Source organism: Gymnoscopelus microlampas (genome assembly GCF_963454915.1).
Source record: "Gymnoscopelus microlampas genome assembly, chromosome: 3".
Classification (NCBI taxonomy): Eukaryota; Metazoa; Chordata; class Actinopteri; order Myctophiformes; family Myctophidae; genus Gymnoscopelus; species Gymnoscopelus microlampas.
The window spans coordinates 12,193,052-12,213,119 of NC_139940.1; the positions used below are offsets into that span (position 1 = coordinate 12,193,052).

General features: G+C 47.6%; 1 protein-coding gene across 1 annotated transcript in view; it reads right to left on the reverse strand.

Moving 5' to 3' along the window:
* The window catches only part of cicb (capicua transcriptional repressor b), a 69,771-nt gene extending 50,540 nt beyond the window's left edge, over window positions 1-19,231 (reverse strand). The window contains exons 1-2 of the mRNA XM_084053089.1: window positions 19,008-19,231; window positions 828-5,002 (exon numbers count right to left, since the gene is read on the reverse strand). Of these exons, the coding sequence (XP_083909215.1) occupies window positions 828-4,830 (4,003 nt within the window). The 5' untranslated portion in view covers window positions 4,831-5,002; window positions 19,008-19,231. The remainder of the gene's footprint in view (window positions 1-827; window positions 5,003-19,007) is intronic.
* Between the last annotated feature and the right edge of the window lie 837 nt (window positions 19,232-20,068).

The window sequence follows — 20,068 nt, forward strand, 5'->3', positions numbered from 1 at the left end:
CAACACAGTGGTGTAGAGACTAATTCCCTCTCCAAGGGACTCCCCACATAATTATTAAAAAATATAATAATAATAATAACAATAATAAAAAGAGGGTTCTTTGATTCAGTGAAAAATGGAAAACAAAGCGGCCTCTCTCTCTTAGGTCATGTATTTTGTACAGAGCTACAATTTAAGAATGTGCTTTTAACTCAGGGGCAAAACATAAAATGCTCCAACGTACATTTCCTTAACAACTGCAGCATACTTTACAGTTAGAATCCGCTCGCATAATTTCTCGTGAAATGCTTTTTTTCACCGAACGCACACAGTCAACACTATGTAAATCTGCTTGTTGTACTGTATGTCCTGTTCTTGCTATTAGCCCATTAAGACCTGGAACGCATCTGTGTCACTTTAGATTTCTTTGGCTATTCAAAAATAGCAGATATACAAGCTCATAGGGCGGCACCGAGTGCCGCCCTAAGAGCTTGTAGATCTGCTATTTTTGAAAAATCTTAAAAACATTTTTTTTCTTCAAAAAACTGTTAGGATTTAGAAAACATTTTTTTAAGAATCGCCTCAGGTCTTAATGGGTTAGAATAATTGCTGGCCTTTTCACAAATCCTCAAAAACTTCCAAAGTAATCTTCTCTAGTGGTCAATGGATTCTCAGACGACCACACACACACCCACACACGCACACGCACACGCACACACACACGCACACACACACACACACACACACACAAATAGCAGATATACAAGCTCATAGCGCGGCACCGAGTGCCGCCCTATGAGCTTGTAGATCTGCTATTTGTGCACTAGCACACAGCAAGCAACTCTGACCTGTGCCGGGCCGTCCCATGATGATGTCCTTGCGTGGCGCAGGGTGCAGGCTCTCTGCAGGGAGGATGAGGGGCAGCAGGGCGGTAGGAGACGGGTGACAGGGCACCGGTTGCTGGACCTCACCCCCAAACCCCTCCCTGCCCCCCGGCGTTAGGCTGGCGTTAGTCTGGCTGAGCACGGACGCCGTGACCACGGGGCTGACCGTGAGCGACAGAGTGTGTAGTAGGCTGGGGTTGGTTGTTGGCGCGGGGTGGGCGCCGGCAGTGGGCAGGGAGGAGGAGGGCGGGGTGGGAGAGACCAACACCAGGGTCGGGGGGCCGGGGCTCCTCAGGAGGACGGCGGCGCCGTTGGCAGCGTTGATGGGAACGGGCACCTGGAGGCCGGCAACGGGCTGAGGGGGGAGGGCAGTGAGGCCGGCCTCTATGGAGGAGGAGGACGAGGAGGAGATCATCAGCAGCTCCCCTCCGTTTCCTCCCGCTCCTCTCCCCAGGGGACACTCGGTGAACTTGGCCAACGGAACCTCAGGGTTCCGCACGATGACCGGGGAGTCCCGCAAGGCCTGCTGGGAGACGGGGACCGCACGTCGGGGGCCCCCCCCCTCCGGGGGGAGGGGAGAGGGGGCCGCGGGCGACACCAGGAGAGGAGGCGGGGACGTGGCCGTGGCAGTGGAGGGGGGCTGAGCGGACGAGGAGGGGGCGGCGACCCCCCGTGGACGGGGGAAGGTGGGCGTGTGCGTGCACGACGAGTGCGAGCCGGGCGTCTGCGGGGAGAGCACCCTGAAGGAGCTGCTGAGCTCCCCCCCCTGCTCCAGCTCCGTCTTGGGCGTGTAGTCGTGGTGGTGCGAGGACGGGGGAGGAGGCAGGGGGGGAGGCGCGTCCGGCTTACGTCTGCTCGGGCTCATGGGCACCGTGAACGTCAGGTTAGTATGAAAGGAGGGCTGGATGCCTGTCGTCTGTCTCTCTGGGACCGGACCTTTGCCACCTCCTCCTCCGCCTCCCCCCGTCCCGCTGGGCTGCCGGTGTCTGCGGTGGGAGAGGACGGGGGAGGCGGTGATGGGGGAGAAGTTGGCGGGCCGAAAGAGGGGCGAGGGCGAGGGGGAGGGGGCGGGGGAGAAGGGCGACTGGTTGGAGATGGGGGAGAAGGACGGGGTGCCCGAGCGCGAGCTCCCCAGGGACACCAGCATGGTGGCGGCCTCGCACTCGTCGAAGTCGAAGCGGGAGGAGAGCTCGTGGGGGAGCAGCGAGGGGAGGACGAGCCGCGGCCTGGAGTCCCCGCCCCGGCTGCTGCTCCCGGCCTCGCTGCTCTCCCGGGACGTGTCGTCCCAGTCGAACTCGCTGCTCGCTCTCCCCCGCAGGTCGGAGGGAGTCACCGTGCCCGAGCTGCTCCCTCCTCTCTCCCCTCCCCCCCCGCCTCCTCCCGCCGCCGCCTCCATCTCCTTGGTCCTCATGGACAGGTGTCTGGAGCAGTATCCCCGGCGCTGTGACTCCTTCATGCAGCCGTCCCGCGAGCACAGCCTCCTCCACTGCTTGCCGTTGAACTTCTTGCGGATGCCGTTGGGCGTGCACACCACGTCGCCCTTCTTGTACTTCTGCTGGGCGAGCGACAGGGGGGTCCGCGAGCGCGACGACGCCGAGGACGACCCCGAGCCGCCACCGCCGCTGCCGCCGCCACCGCCGGGCGTGGGAGTCTGTGTGGGCGTGGACTTGGACGACGCCAGGCTGGGTAAGGCCGGGGAGGAGAGGGGAGGCTGGGGGCTGGGCAGGGTGGCGAGATGCGGGGGTCCTCCCAGGCTGCGGACCACGGCGAGGTGCGGGGAGGAGGAGGGCGGAGGGTAGCCGGGGGGCTTGGAGAGGATGTGTCGGTGCTGAGGGGTCCCCGTCCTGGGCTTGGGGGGGGTGCCGGCGAGGCCCATGTTAAAGCGGGACACCTCCATGTCTTCCTCCGGGGTGCTTGGCGGCTGTTTCTGTGCCTCTTCGTGACCGTGGGCTCTGCCGGCCGCCGCGCCCGCCGCCGCGCTGGCAGCGGGATGGACGGGGGGATGCAGGGTCCCGTAGTGATGCCCCCCGACCAGCACCACCCCCGGGGGGGAGAAGCCGTGCCCCAGTCTGCCGCCCCCCGGTCCCAACACGCCCATGCCGATACTCAACTGGCACACCTCCCTCTCCACCTCCATCTCCTCCCGACGCTCCCGCTCCTCCCTCTCTCGCTCCCTCTCCCGCTCCTTCTCCCTCCCTCCGTCCAGCTGTGGGACCTCCCAGGGAGGCGTGAGGAGTCTCAGGCTCTGTCTGGACACCCACACCGCCTGGGCTTTGGCTCTCCTCTTCTCCTCCTGCTCCTCCACGCTCTCCCCTCCCACCTCCTCCTCCTCCTCCTCCTCCTCCAGAGTGTCTCTGTCCTCGCTGAGGAGCACCCGGTAAGGGAAGGACACGGCGGGGTGCGGGTCCACCTGGGACACCACTCCCTCTCTGTACACCAGCGGACCCCCGTCCTCCCCCCCTCCGAAAGGCACACACACTCGGGTTGCCGCGGCTACGGCGGCTGTGCCGGGCGGGGGCGCGTCCAGAATGAACTCCACGGAGCTCTCGTTCCCTGCTGCCGATGATGACGTCATCGAGGCTCCGCCGCGGAAGGGGTACTGCGTCAGCCCCTCCTCCCCCTGGAGCTGGATGTCCACGCTCCCCCCATTCACCCTGCGCACCACGCCGGGCCTAAACACCGGGGACAGGGCTCCTCCCGAGTCTCTCTCCCTGCCACGGCCACTGTTCCTCCGCAACCGTCGAGCCAGGACCCTCTGGTTCTTCAGACCCTTGGCCAGAGCTTCGGCCAAACCCTCTGACAGAGTGACCTCTCTGGAGAGGGCGTTGAGGAGGGGGGGCAGGTGCAGGGGGCTCTTCTGACGGTGGTTTGGCACCGTGGTATCCATGGCCTCCAGGTCGGCGGAGTGTTCACTGGCTGTGTCGGTGGAGGACGAGCGTGTGGAGTGAGACCCCCCGCCCCCCTCCGGTCCCACCTCCCCAGCTTGGGGTTCTCTGTCCTGGGGGGCAACTGTCCTGGGAGCTCCTTCCTCCATGGAGGAGACTCCGGTAAGACGACTGGTGTCTGTAGCTTTACTCTCGTCAACTGGTGCCAAAGGCTGGTTTCCTGAGCTAGAATTATTTCTACTACTATTACTGCTGCTATTGCTAATACTAGAACTACTGTTGCTACTGTTAGCAGTGGCATTGACACCACCACCACCACCAGTACTCGCACTGTTACTATTCGTGTTACTGTTGATGCTACTGCTGATGCTATTATTAATAATGCTGTGAATGGTCATGCTGTGCAAGCTGTTACTTTTACTGTGACTCGTGTCATTGTAGTAACTGTTGTGTGTAGGCCCCGCGGTCAGGACGCTAGCATTAGCGTTGCTAGCAAAGTGCTCATAGGTGTACTTCTTCTTGGGGACGCGGGCTTTGAACGTGGCCGTCTTCCTGCTGGACACCGAGCAGGGGCCGGGGCTGTGATTGGCGGACAAGCGGTTGGCGGGCGTGGCCGTGGACGGCGACATTGGGTTGGGGTTTGAGGTAGGTGTGGCTATGGAATGGTTCGAAGGGGCGCTGTCGCCGTTGGTCCCCACTGTCTTCTTCTTCTTCTCTTCGTTCTCCTCCTCCTCCTTTTTCTCCTTCGTCTTCTCTTCGTTCTTCTTCACATCTTTCGCTGCGGTTTTCCCCCGCTCCTCGGGGTCCTCCTTCTTCGGCGCGTCACTGTTTGCGACCGCCTCTTTCAGGGAGCTGATGGGGGCCAGGGTGGTGGGCGGGGCGTGATTGCCTGCGGACGGTGGAGCGGTGGCGGGTTTGGAGGGTGCGTGCTGCGGGGTTTTGGTGGGGGGGGTCTCCCTCTTGACTCTGTCTCTCCTCGCGTCTTTCTCTGGCGCCGCCTGGGAGCCCCCTCCTCTCCTTCTGGCCCCTCGGCCCCTGGCGGTCGGCGGCGAGCGGCCTCCGTGTTTCTTTAATGGCCTCATCCCCTTCTTTACTTTCACTTTTTTTCCGCTTTCGCCTTTTATTCCAATGACTTTCAACCGCGCTCCTTTTTTCCTTACGTTTCTAAGGCACCCCTTGTTCTTCTGTCTTTGCACCTCTTTCTTTCTCTCTTGTGCCTGATGTGCCGTCCTTGTTCCTTCTCCGTACTGTGGGCTGAAAGAGAAGGAATAGAAAAACAGAATGAAGAGGGGGAGACAGAGAGAGACACAGAGAGAGAGAGTGTGAGAGTGAGAGTGAGAGAGAGAGAGACACACAGAGAGAGAGAGAGTGAGAGTGAGAGAGAGAGAGAGAGAGAGAGAGAGAGAGAGAGGGGTATTAGACAGGTGGTCATTTATTATGTTCATCATCAGAAATGGCTGAGATTAGAAATGATGTCATAGCTGGAAGTCTGTGCAGCACTGCACTCAGCCACGCTGCCTCGGTATCTGTGTGTGTGTGTGTGTGTGTGTGTGTGTGTGTGTGTGTGTGTGTGTGTGTGTGTGTGTGTGTGTGTGTGTGTGTGTGTGTGTGTGTGATGTATGTGTAACTCCATACATCAGTGATTCATTCCAAAATGAGGCAACCACCATATTTCTTCTCCCATTGACACGTATTACTCGCACGAAATTGATTGTTGGCGTGAAAATAAAACACGCTATAGGGGTTGTATTGTATTCCTAAAATCCTGAGTCATGATTCAGATAGAAGGCCCCTTTCCTTATAAAAACAGCTCTATATGTTGACGATAGAGTCATAAAACTGGGTTTTTAAAATATCGAGGGATGAAAAGAAACCACACACAATAAAATGCTCAGTGTTAATTCAACTCTGAATAAAAAATTAAAGTGACCGGGGAGTCCCGGAGATTTAACCCATTAACCCATTAAGACCTGAGGCGATTCTTTAAAAAACTCTAAATCCTAAATAAAATCTAAAAAATGTTTTTTCACGATTTTTCAAAAATAGAAGATCTACAAGCTCATAGCGCGGCACCTAAATTGACACAGATGCGTTCCAGGTCTTAATGGGTTAAGACCGGGAACATGTCTGTGTCATTTTAAGATTTCTTTGACTTTTCAAAAATAGCAGATATACAAGATATACAATAAATAGCAGATATACAAGCGTATATCTGCTATTTATTTGTTTTAAATGGTGAAAGATTTGTGCAAATCTTTGAATATATATATATTTTTAAAGCAGACATTTATCATTCAAATCTTTGCTTCTGGGGGGGGTCCCTGGAACAACATATTTTGAGATGGGGGTCCGCAGCCAAATACATATCATTTTGGGGGCCCTTGACATTGTAAGGATTTAGAAGACATTTGTAGAATCCCCAGAAGCAAAGATTTGAGTTAAAAACGTTCGCTTTAAAATATATATATTCAAAGATTTGCACAGATTTTCACGATTTTTCAAAAGAAATAGCAGATCTACAAGTTCATAGAAGTTCATATGAACTTGTATATCTGCTATTTTTGAATAGCCAAAGAAATGTAAAAATGCCATGGTCAGATGCTTTCCCGGTCTAAATGGGTTAAAGCTATGTAACTTTCCACATCTACCCCGGATTTGAACTCGGGTCTCTGTGCAAGTGCTGAAAATGTTACCTTTGAGCTAATAGACCCTGCCTGCTTGCTCAGGGGATACATTTTATCTTGACCTTCAGGTCACAATTTGCGTCAAACCAGAAACAGGATCGAGTCAAAGGTTATGTCTCACTTAGACACAGGATCTAAATCATTGGTTCTCAAAGTGGGGTCCGGGGACCCCCAGGGGTCCTTGAGGGAGTTCCAGGGGGTCCCCAGCTAAATGATAGATTAGGAACCAAATGGACCCTTATGTGTCTGTAACTCTGAGAGTGTACAAATGGAACCAAATGGACCCTAACGGGTCCATTTGGTTCCATTTGTACACTCTCAGAGTTAAATTAACATTGATTTTACAATATAAATTGGGGCCCCAGAGATATAATTGTCATTAGATGGGGGTCCATAGCCTAATGCATGTCAAACATGGGGGTCCTTGAAATTAAAATGGTTGAGAATCACTGCTAGAGCCATGAAAAGAAATTCTCTTATAAGGGGTCCCTGGCATATCTTTTCAAATGGGGGTCCGCGGGCTAATAAGTGTCAATTTGGGGGTCCTTGACATGAAAAAGTTTGAGAACCACTGATCTAAATGTCTCAATAGAAGAGCAGGGAGACAAAATACAACCATCCCAAATGAATAAGCTATAAACATACTCAACCATACAGATTGGACAAAAGTATGTGTTATTCATTACAAAAAAGTTAAAAATAGTGCTGCTTTAACGAGGGATAATGGAAAAAGAATGAAAAATGCAATGACAAAGCGATTCAATTAATTATGTCACAGTAAATTAGCCTAATTTAAGGTTTAAAGAAATGTTTTAAAGGTTAAAAGAGACAGTTTGTTGGGGAAGACACACGGAGAAAAGGGGGAAAAACATGAGGTGAAAATATTATTACATTGTTAGAAACTATAATTTGATTCATACACTGTATAGGTACGTCTGAGCATGACTCCACTTTACAAACCAATGCACATGCAAAAGAATGCTTCCTGTGTGTGTCCTGTGTGTGTGTGTGTGTGTGTGTACACACTGAGAACTAAATTACTCCATACGCATCACACTACCCACAAACACACACACACACACACACACACACACACACACACACACACACACACACACACGCACACACACACATACACACACACGCACACACACATGCACACTCTTAGCCTTATACTACAGGTCACCTGATCTGCTCTGCCTAACCCCTGCGGTAACTGACATACTGTGTATGACGGGGAAGCTTTCTATACACCACGTTGTATAGACAGTCCACAACATACTACTGTGCTGTACACACTACTGCAGGGGTCTTCAACGTTTTCAGCCCAAGGACCCCCTAGCTGAGAGAGAGACAAAGCAGGGACCCCCACTACACTGCATGCAATTATGTTGCAAATTAAACGTTTTCATAGATTTCATAGATAGCTTCATTGACTATCATCAGTGCTGTGTAAATTAATGTTTTTTTTCAGACATTTAACCACTTAAACCTTCAATACTTGGTACTTGATTTGCTCCTTTTCCTCCCTTCACCAAACCTCTTTGCCGAAAATAGCAGATCTACAAGCGCACAACGCCTCGCAGCACGAGGCGTTGTGCGCTTGTAGATCTGCTATTTTTGGCTAATGTTCCTCAGTAGAGATGCTAGAGTTGAAGTGGTTATTGTAAGAAAAAGAAATCCTATCACAAAGATTTGCCGGACCCCATGGAGTAACTCTGAGGACCCCCTAGGGGTCCCGGACCCCCTGTTGAAGACCCCTGGACTACTGTATGTAACAGGTCTGGAGGTGACCACTGAGAGGTCACACAGAGATTGAGAGAGACATACAGAAAGAGAAAGAGAGAGAGAGAGAGAGAGAGAGAGAGCGAGAGAGAGAGAGAGAGTATATGCAGCTGTTTGGCCGTTCAAACAGGCTTTCGCTGTGTATTCACTAGTCACTGGGAATTTCCACAGTCGTTGGAGCACGCACACCAAGGCCTCTCTCTCTCTCTCTCTCGCTCTCTCTTCTCTTTCACTCTTTTCTCTGCATCTCTCAAGAAGTCTTGCCCCGTCTGCTTTTCTTTACATCCGTCCCTCTTCTCTCCATCTCACACAGGCGGATGTTTTGGAGGAGGAGGAGGAGGGAGGAGGAAAAAAAGGCAACAAATTTAGAATAATCTTCCGTGTCGTAATGTGCTCAAACTGGGAGAAATTAAAAGGCTGGCACAGGATGAGGCGTGCTCACTGAGGCAAAACAACAAAGAGTAGGAAACTGTGGCACAAACACACGCATGAACACAGGCACGCATGCATGCATGTGTGCGCGCACGCACACACACACACACACACACACACACACACACACACACACACACACACACACACACACAGCTACTCATACAGTCACGAACATGCAGTCTACACACACATTAATAAGCATTGGAAAAACAAAGAACTATATTGTACAAACACAACAGTCATATCGAGACTAGCACACACATATATGCGCACATACGCACACACACACACACACACACACACACACACACACACACACACACACACACACACACACACACACACACACACACACACACACACACACACACACACACACACACACACACACACACACACACACACACACACGCACACACACACACACACACACACACACACACACACGCGCCAGCACATCCTGTCCTGGACAGAGGAAAAGTTGGTCACACATCAGGCATTAGGCCTACACACCCTACAGTGACCATCATGTGTTTTAACTGTTTGTTTTTTGCAGGGACAGAAACAGCAGGCAATGAAGACGAGTCACGGCCCGATGCCACTTCCTGCCCTACACCATAACATGTCTTCCTGTTCGTCTGCATCAACTCCCAAAGTCATTCTAGCGCTCATCATTAAAAGGTTTCATTAAACCTTCCGTCTTCAACGTTTTCAGCCCAAGGACCCCCTAGCTGAGACAGAGATGAAGCAGGGACCCCCCTTCTATATTGTATAAAATTGTGTTTCAGATTATTGTATCAGATTTTTTTTTGTTTACTTGGTCTGCTCTTTTTTCCCTCTACACCTATACCTCTTTGCCAAAAATAGCAGATCTACAAGCTCACATGTGAGCTTGTAGATCTTCTATTTTTGCCTAAAGTTCTCCCCAGAAAAGGGATGCTAGGGTTCAAGTGGTTAAGGGGAAAAAAAATCCTATCACACAAAGATTTGGCGGACCCCCTGTAGTAACTCTGAGGACCCCCTGTTGAAGACCCCTGATTTAGACCTCTGCCCTCACTCACACACACACACACACACACACACACACACACACACACACACACACACACACACACACACACACACACACACACACACACACACACACACACACACACACACACACACACACACACACACACACACACACACACGCTCAGAAAGTAAAGCTGTCAAGGCCATGACATAACACTTGACGATAATTGTCACACAGATAATTGCGATTAAGGATTTCATTGTGTTTACGGCATTGAACAAAGATACACATTTCTGTTCGGCTTTTAGGATTCGTAAGCATAAATTGCACAGGGCAGATATAACAAACAGTTTGAGTTGTGTTTTCTTTGATCTCTTTGTTTTCTGTTGTCTTGGTTGATATTGTGTATTATTACTTGTTTTGTTGTTTGTATGTATTTGTCTTTATTTCATTTACCATCTATGTTGTTTGTACCAAAAATTGCAGACCTCTTTTGTTATTGATCTTTTCGCACATTGTCTTTGTATCTGCTTAAAAAATCAATAAAAAAGATTTGATTAAAAAAAAATAAAGAATTACTGACATATTTAATAACTTCAAAACTAGCTTAGCTTGTGGATCTACTATTTCCACAAAAAAAAATAATGCATGAAACATTTTCAACAATTATGCAAAATAATTGTGATCATCTCAAATAATTGTGATCAGGCGATTATGTAATAATTGTGACAAGCCTACACACACTCACTGTGTAGCAACTAGCAAATTAATTAGTTGTGTCATCTATATTGATTAATATCATTCAGGTCAACCGTGTGGCAGCTGAGTTTGAGTATTATAGTATGTTCTTTAAAGTTTAATGAGACAGACAGTAAGAGAGCTGGGAGGGACATAGACAATATGAAAACTGATGGACAGTGTGCGACATATAATAGCCAATAGGAAAATGAAGAGGAAGACAGTGTAGGGGAGACACAGACAGTAAGAAACCTGAGAGGGCCTGTGTAGGAGAAAGAGACAGAGATAGGACAGCTGAGAGGGAGACAGTGTAGGAGAGACAGGGATAGGACAGCCGAGAGGGTGTCAATGTAGGAAAGGTCAGTTTTTGCAAGAGTTTAAGTTGGAAAAATATCTGTTGTGTGAAAACCAGAAGAATAGACAGGCCATTTGTAATTTCAGGGTGAACAACACAAGAATCCCAAAGATTACTGGTAGATATAAAGGACTTGAAAGAAGCCAGAGGTTTTGGAATTTATGTAATGAAAATCGGGTTAGAGATGAGTTTCACGTTATGTTTAAGTGCAAAAATACTATCATTATGAATTTCAGACAAAGATATCTGCCAAAGTATTATATAACTCGCCCATATATGCTGAAACTAATTTTACTACTGCAATCTGATAAGCAAAGAGTTATTTATAAACTGGGTGCTTTTTTGAAAAACGGCTTGCCATGCCTTTTGCTACGTCTGTATGAATACTATGTAGTGTAATGTATGATCTATGATATCTGTGCTCCATACCATGTGAACATGGTCGTGAGTTAAATAAATGATGATGATGATGATGAGAGACAGAGAGTAGGACAGTTGAGAGGGAGACCGTATAGGAGAGACAGAGAGTAGGACAGTTGAGAAGGAGACAGAGTATGAGACAGAGGCCCCAACAATCACACCATCCTTAAGCTTGAGCACCAACGTTTGTTTCAGTGTTGGAAACAAACAGGACCAAAAACCAGGGAGACAGCTAAGGAATGAGCCCTGCATACTTCACTCCCACTTAGGCAGGCCCAAGGAAAATTCTCTCTTCTTAACCTTACTTTTTTTTTTTTTTTGTAAATTCCATGTCCTGACGAGGTAGGAAGCCAGCCGGAATTATTACAGCGACTGAAGTTTATCCATCACAGACAAAGGGAGGGGGCTACAGTCCTACGAGTACAAGTACCTCGTACCAGTGTGGCCAAGTCGCTTGTAAGTATTGGTAGTGTTGTGTGCGGGTTGCAGTTTTTTTTACTTGTTTATAAAGTGTAGTTGCTTATTTGGGCTTACTCCTAATGCTGTTTAAACCAGTGGTTCAAGGTGTCAAGGACCCCCAAATTCATATGTATTTGTCCACGGATCCATTTGAAAATATTTTGTGCCAGGGACCCCAATACAAGATTTGTGTCGTTCAAAAACACTTTTTTCAAGATTTCTTTTTTGGAAAATAGTAGATCTGTGAGCTAGTGGATCGGCTATTTTCAAATAGCCGTGTGTGTGTGTGTGTGTGTGTGTGTGTGTGTGTGTGTGTGTGTGTGTGTGTGTGTGTGTGTGTGTGTGTGTGTGTGTGTGTGTGTGTGTGTTGTGTCAACAGCAACACATGTCGACCGAGTGCCTGAGTCGCTTGTTTCTCTTGCAAAATCGGGCAACACAGCCTGGTATCCATTCATGACAGTGCGGTGCTACTGTAGCTGGGGCCTGGAATGGGAATGTGAGGACTTCAGAGTTCAACTGTAGAGAGACCTCAGAATGTATGGAGGAGAGATGACAGGAGCTACAGACAGACAGACAGACAGACAGACGTACTGACTGGCTACGATCTGATGTAAGCCCGGAAAAATGTGTTTGGTCATGGTCATGGCCTCCAAAAATGCTATTGGCTTTGGCTGATAAGCAGGCTGCAACCGTGTGTGTGTGTGTGTGTGTGTGTGTGTGTGTGTGTGTGTGTGTGTGTGTGTGTGTGTGTGTGTGTGTGTGTGTGTGTGTGTGTGTGTGTGTGTGTGTGTGTGTGTGTGTGTGTGTGTGTGTGTGTGTGTGTGTGTGTGCGTGTGTGTGTGTGTGTGTGTGTGCGTGTGTGTGCGTGTGTGTGTGCGTGCGTGTGGTCATGTAGAGACGTTCAGCTGTATTTCACATTCTGCTCCAACATATTTCTTCGACATAACTTTTCAAGGTATCTGGACAGAGTACATGCCCCATAGATAAAACTGACTCTTCAGAATTAAATAAGGGCTAGTTCTGTAGTTTCTATGAAGACTTTGAAGACATTTGGTAGATATCAATCGATAGCCTATATATACCGCCAGGTCTAAATCAGTTCAACATGGAAAACATCATGATTTTTTTGATTTTTTTTAATTATTGGAAGGAAAAAAATAATACAAAAAATAAAAGTAAATAAAACAAATAAAACAAAACAATTTGATGTAAATATTATTGATGTATTATTTTATTTATTCATTTGTTATTATTATTTATTATTTATATAGTTGAGCTCAGTTGAATTGAACTACTTGAATCATTCTAAAGACAGATATGTCTACTAACTAAAGATATGTCAATGACCTAGCAAAAATTAAAAAGCTTTGTTTTGTTGGCTGGACAATTCTGTTTCAGAATAGGCTATTTGACCAAGAATGTTATAGTGAGGTTACATATTTTGTCTCATGACCTGAAATCAGATAAACAGTAACGTCATTCTATATTGCACATCTATGTGTGAAACACCGGCACCGAAACACCTACAGTACTTCGTACAGTGTTGTAATTTTGAAAATGTGAATTAACCCATTGAGACCTGAAGCCGATTCTACATGTCTCCTAAATCCCAACAGTTTTCTGAAAAACGTATGTTTCTATATCAGTGGTGCTCAATCTTTTTCATGTCAAGGACCCCCAAAATTATATGTATTTGGCTGCGGACCCCCATCAAAATATTGTGTTCCAGGGACCCCCCAGAAGCAAAGATTTGAGTTAAAAATGTTCGCTTTAAAAATATATATATTCAAAGATTTGCACACATTTTCACAAATTTTCAAAAATAGCAGATCTGCAAGCTCGTAGCGCGGCACTCGGTGCCGCGCTATGAGCTTGTAGATCTGCTATTTTTGAATAACCCAAAGTGTAAAATAATGCTTTTTAGCTCAAATCTAAAAATGACACAGTTCCAGGTCTTACTGGGTTAAAAAGGAAAAAAGGAAAGCCTAAAACTTTCATCAGGAGCAGAGGAAGGTGACGACAGAGCTATTATAAAGTTCGTGCCATGGGTCTCTCCGTCAGAATGGCAGAAGCGAGCTCAGTCACACTTGATCAAAATGGGGGAGAAAGGGCCAGATGTTTGAACACCGTCACGGCAGGTGAAGGAAGAGATACAGACTGGACTATAGTTACATTCTCAACACATCGACGTTGTGAGGCTTGTGGGTCGACTACTTTAGAAATTTCAAAATGTTATTTAAAATAATAATAAAAAAAGAGGAATGTTTTTTGGTCATACCAAGGTTTCCACCCGACATCAACGACATGTAGGCTCATCATCTACGGTGAGCGGTTCAATGGCATTAGTGTGGAGCCCTCCTTCAACAGCACAAGGACACTTTTGCACAGTAAACACACACACAAGTGAGAAGTAAAATACAGTGACATACACACAGCGACATGGTCCAGTAAGTCACACACACACACACACACACACACACACACACACACACACACACACACACACACACACACACACACACACACACACACACACACACACACATACACACACACACACACACACACACACACACACACACACACACTGTAACACTCCCTGGGGAATTTACAGACCAGTCACACTGTTAAATCCTCCCTTGGCATTATATTGTTGTCTCACATTCACATTTGAATGTGAAACACTCACACACACACTCGCAGAGGAACTTGATCGACAACTTGTATAAAGTAGCACCGTCTGCACTGAGAAAAGCAAATCGTGCCCCCCCCCCCCCCCCCCACACTAATTATGTCGTTATCTTGAGTGTCAGATTATAAGCATGAAACCCGTTTTGCTTGCATGCATACAAACACCCCAGGAGTCATTTCTTTACTGCATTATTAGGGTCAAGAGATTCTATATTCACACTATTCGCGCTGGACGCACACACGCACGCACGCACGCACGCACGCACGCACGCACGCACGCACGCTCGCACGCACACACACACACACACACACACACACACACACACACACACACACACACACACACACACACACACACACACACACACACACACACACACACACACACACACGGAACATGTACACAAACACACACAAGCATCCATCCACTCACAATCAGACACTGGGTACGTGGACACATACGGCACACTTATGACAGACAGACAGACAGACAGACAGGCAGACAACCCTGATTGACACCTCGTCACATGACGGCGTTGTGTGGCGCCTGTAGATCGGCTAATTTCGGCGCACAACACCGTCATATGACGGAGCATAAAATAAATTCGGCGACAGACACACACACACACACACACACACACACACACACACACACACACACACACACACACAAACAGGGGTCATTCATAAGGAAATCTCATCTCAATGTCAATGCTAGAGGAAGCAGCAGTCATACGGTGGAGGTGGTGGTGGGGAGAGTAAACATGTATGCTTCTGTTACCACTCCAATTTATTACTGCTCTATTTCTGCCATCATAAACCACCACAATGCCAGGTTATTGAACCCCTCGCAAAGCATACAACCTATGCCCCACTGCGACGTGGCACTGTGTGTGTGTGTGTGTGTGTGTGTGTGTGTGTATGCGCTCGCGCGTTGAGACACATATATGATCCAGTATACATACATATAATAACCCATTGAGACCTGAAGCCGATTCTACATGTCTCCTAAATCTCAACAGTTTTCTGAAAAACTTATGTTTCTATATCAATGGTGCTCAATCTTTTTCATGTCAAGGACCCCCAAAATTATATGTATTTGGCCGCGGACCCCCATCAAAATATGTTGTTCCAGGGACCCCCCAGAAGCAAAGATTTGAGTTAAAAATGTTCGCTTTAAAAATATATATATTCAAAGATTTGCACACATTTTCTCGAATTTTCAAAAATAGCAGATATACAAGCTCATAGCGCGGCACTCGGTGCCGCGCTATGAGCTTGTATGAGCTGTATGAGCTGCTATTTTTGAATAGCCCAAAGTGTAAAATAATGCTTTTTAGCTCAAATCTAAAAATGACACAGTTCCAGGTCTTAATGGGTTAAGATCAAGTCCATACTGTAAGTGACGGACTTTTGGTTATGTCTACCTTGTTCGACGCAGCACTTCTTGCGTGTGCTCGCGCGTGTGTGTGTGCGTGCGCGCGTGTGTGTGCGTGTGTGTGTGTGTGTGTGTTTACCAGGCACAGGCACACTGCAGCTCATCCCTCTCCTAGAAGCGTTTTATGGGGTGTCTGAACGGGCGCAGGGCTGCAGTGAGTGGGGGGATAGAGAGACGAGGAGAGGAGAGGAGAATGGATACAAACACACCACGGTGATAGAACGAAGGAAGTGAAACCGAAGCAACCGACATGGTGTCGTAGCCCACCATGGCCCTCTCTCCACACATTCTAGCGCTGTGGCAGGGCGGCTTTACCCTTAACTGGGTCACCGGGGAACACACACATGAAACAGCGAAAAAAAAAGGGGGGGAAAAAAAACTATCTGTCGGTCTCTCTCACACACACGCACACACGCACACACACGCACACACACACACACGCACACACGCACACACACACACACACACACACACACTCACACACACGGACAGTGACTTTGGTTTTGCTCACTGCAAGTGAGTGGGATGCGATCTCATGACATGCCATATGAAGTGAGCAAAAGAAACGTTTCCGTCTGGGTATTTTTGGTGTAGAGAGAGAGAGAGGGTACAATGCTAAGCATGCAACGGTGCAAGTGTGTGTGTGTGTTCTTTAAGGTGAGAGACATAAATACAATAGGTGTGTGTGTGCAGCGTGTGTGTGTGTGTGTGTGTGTGTGTGTGTGTGTGTGTGTGTGTGTGTGTGTGTGTGTGTGTGTGTGTTTGCAAAACTATAGAGAACATCCGTTGTAACGTAGTATGAATAGGGCAGCTGTTTGCCGACCGGCGTTTCTGACTACACGTATTATTTATAAAATAAATGTATATATATATATATTGAGGCCTGGGCCATTGTGCACCCTGGCCCGTATATATCGACCAGGTGGCATTAGCATAGAACAGAACAGAGGGAACGAACGGCTCCTGTTTGGGACTAAATGGCAGGACTGCCACGGCTACATCAATGATCAGCTGCTTTAAGAGATAATGCAAAAGAGCTCGAGGACCATCGTGGGCATTTTATCTTCTGCATTGAAATGTTTTTTTGATACATGCACCCAAGTGCAGGAAATTCACAAAATGCATGCGTTATTGCGTCTGCAGAACAGATTGGGTAAAAAGTATGTGGATGTCACTCACAAAAAAAAACACCCAGCATAAATGTATAATCTCTGCTCAAATATGTGTCAAAACTGTTGTCTTCAAAACTATCAAATATGCACTGATTTTAAAAGCAGTTTTAGAATGCACGGTAAAGGGACAACATAGAATGCATTCAGGTCTTTTTCTTTCTTTCTTTCTGCCTTGCCAGTATGCCTCTCTCTCTCTCTCTCTCTCTCTCTCTCTCTCTCTCTCTCTCTCTCTTTCGATGCTGAGTAATAACATACTACGACAATGTCAAACGAGTATTATGACTGGAGGCAATCAGTCAGTCAGTCAGTCAGTCAGTCGCTTTGCTGTGTGTGTGTGTGTGTGTGTGTGTGTGTGTGTGTGTGTGTGTGTGTGTGTGTGCGTGCGTGCGTGTGCGTGTGCGTGTGCGTGTGTGTGTGTGCGCGCGTGCGTGTGTGTGTGTGTGTGTGCTATGGTGCTCGGAAAAAAAGCAGAAAAACACTAAACTGTTGGTATCGTCTATACCTCAATCAGACAGGCCTAATAATTCTTCTGCATACATAGAACGGTGTTTAACATGTAATTATCTATTACGACCCCAACGATCCATCATCCTACCGTGAACCATAAACCACCACGGGGAATAATAAGGCTCCGTTCATCCACGGCTGCTGTCAAGACGAAAAAGTTGAACAAAAGAGGGCCGAGCTTTCATTTTTGTTTCGCTCTAGTAAGCAGCTCGGTAACGCTAGTATTAGTAGTAGTAGTAGGCTAGTAGTAGTAGTAGTAGTAGTAGTAATAGTAGTAGCAGTAGTAGTAGTAGTAATAGTAGTAGTAGTAGTAGTAATAGTAGTAGTAGGCTAGTAGTTTTAGTAGTATGAGTAATAGTAGTAGGACAGTGGTTTTCAACCAGTGCTCTGGGGATCACCAGTGGTCCTTGAGGGGGTTCCAGGGGGTCCCCAGCCAGATGAATAGTTAGCAACCAAATTGACCCTTATTTGTCTGTAACTCTGAGAGTGTACAAATGGAACCAAATGGACCCTGACGGGTCCGTTTGGTTCCATTTGTACACTCTCAGAGTTAAATGAACACTAATGATGGTGATACAGTGTAGATTGGGAACTCCAAGAAATCTAAATGGTTGAGTGAGTCCATGGCATATCTTTTCAAATGGGGGTCCCTGGGCTAATATTTGTCAATTTGGGGGTCCTTGATGCGAAAAAGGTTGAGAACCACTGTAGTAGGAGTAGTAGTAGCAGCAGCAGTAGTAGTAGTAATAGTGGTGGTGGTGGTGGTGGCAGTAGTCGTAGTAGGCTAGTAGTAGTAGTAATAGTAGTAATTGTAGTGGTAGTAGTAGTAGTGGTGCTACTAGCCTACTACTACTACTATTACAACTACTACTAGTAGTAGTAGTAGTAGTAGTAGTAGTAGTAGTAGTAGTAGTAGTAGTAGTATGCCAGTGTCCTGATAATGAAACGTCAGTGGCCCGTCCAGAAGAAGGAAAAGGGACGCGGCGTTCTGGTGTTGCGTTTCAGTTGTTGTTGTTTTTTTTTGGGGTTGATGTTGTTGTTGCTTTTTGTTGCTTCCAATGCATTTAATACACATTGAATGAAAACAACTATTACATTGAACAATATTCTATTTGACTGTCTGTCTGCACCGCGAAAGGAACGGAGCTGCAAACCCAACCAACGGTCGATTATTATTTTCCAACGGCAGCAGAAGAGAACACTTCTTCTGCACAAACTCGGTACGTTGTGTCGGTGACTAAACGTACTACAACATCGTCAAATAAACCAGAAAATGACCGAAAAAATTAATGCTGCATGTTCCAGCAGACTTTAACCGAACATTAGACAAAGTTTTTTAGGCTGTACAGTACACCCCTCCTCCTCCTCCTCCTCTTCCTCGTCTCTTCCTCGGCTTGAGTGTCATTCCATTTCTTTTGCACGCAATCACACACCAGCCGTCCAACAACGGCTGGCAGACAGTTGGTTATATTTTAATGTCAGCCTCCTCGCTGTTGCTGCTGGAAAAATGGGGAAGAAAAAATCAAGTCACTAACGTTGCTGACTGAAGTTTCAACTCACCAGAATACAAAGTGCTTCTTCAGTTCTTTCACTTGGTCAGAGAGAGATGCACGGTCGCATCTGTGCAGACAGTCCGGATAACATCCCTCTGCTGTCGGCCACAACTGGACGCTCCAGACCGGTACTTTACTTTTCCTCCGTGGATCATGTCTCTCTCTCTCTCTCTCTCTCACACTCTCTCTCCCTCTCTCTCTCTCTTCCCCCACAGCAGCAACTCAAACTGGATAAAAAACTATCAGTCTCTTTTCCACTACAGTCACAAAATGGTGAATGAACCACTAACAGCTGGGAGATCCGACCAATCAGGGGTCGCTGACAGGTACAGTAGCCAATCGGCGGCGACGGTGGCGAATGAAGGGCGTGGCGAGATGGCTAAGTCCCCTTGACTGATGGGAGGGTCTGGCCAATGGGTGAAGGATACAGGGCCGAACCCGGTACACTGTCCCAAACTTTACAGTATCCAATGAGTGCACCGGGAACCATAGGAACAGTATGGGGGCGGGTTGAAAGGCGGGGCCCAAGTCCAGTGGGAGCCAATAGAAAGGCACAAATGTCTCCCCCCTCCCTTTCTAAAAAGGAGCATGTTTACCATAATTGACAGCGCAAGTGCATCCTTGGGTTTATGGGGAAAATGCATTTCTCATTCTTGTAAAAGATACTCGGTGCAAACCGGGGTTTACTTTTCTACTGCACGATAATTTACTTTTACAACTTCATAGAATTGTGCCAAGTGAGTGTAGAGTTTTGTTTATTTCACTTCTAAACAAGCTGCTACAAATAAAAGCAGGAAAACAGCAGACGCATGGAACACAAATGAAGTTTAAATATATATTCTTCAATGATAATTAAAAAAGTGTTCCGCTGCTGCCTGTAACCGAGGTATCAGTCTCTCTTTCCCTCTCTCTCTCTTTCTCTCAGCAACAGACCTTCACTTCGGAGCCTCCGACCAATCACGGCGCAGAGTTCCGCTCGGTCTGACGTGGGTAATTACTCCGCCCCGCCCCCTCCCATAGAAACTGCACCGGCGATCTCGGCTGACGTCACTTCGGCGGCACGCGATT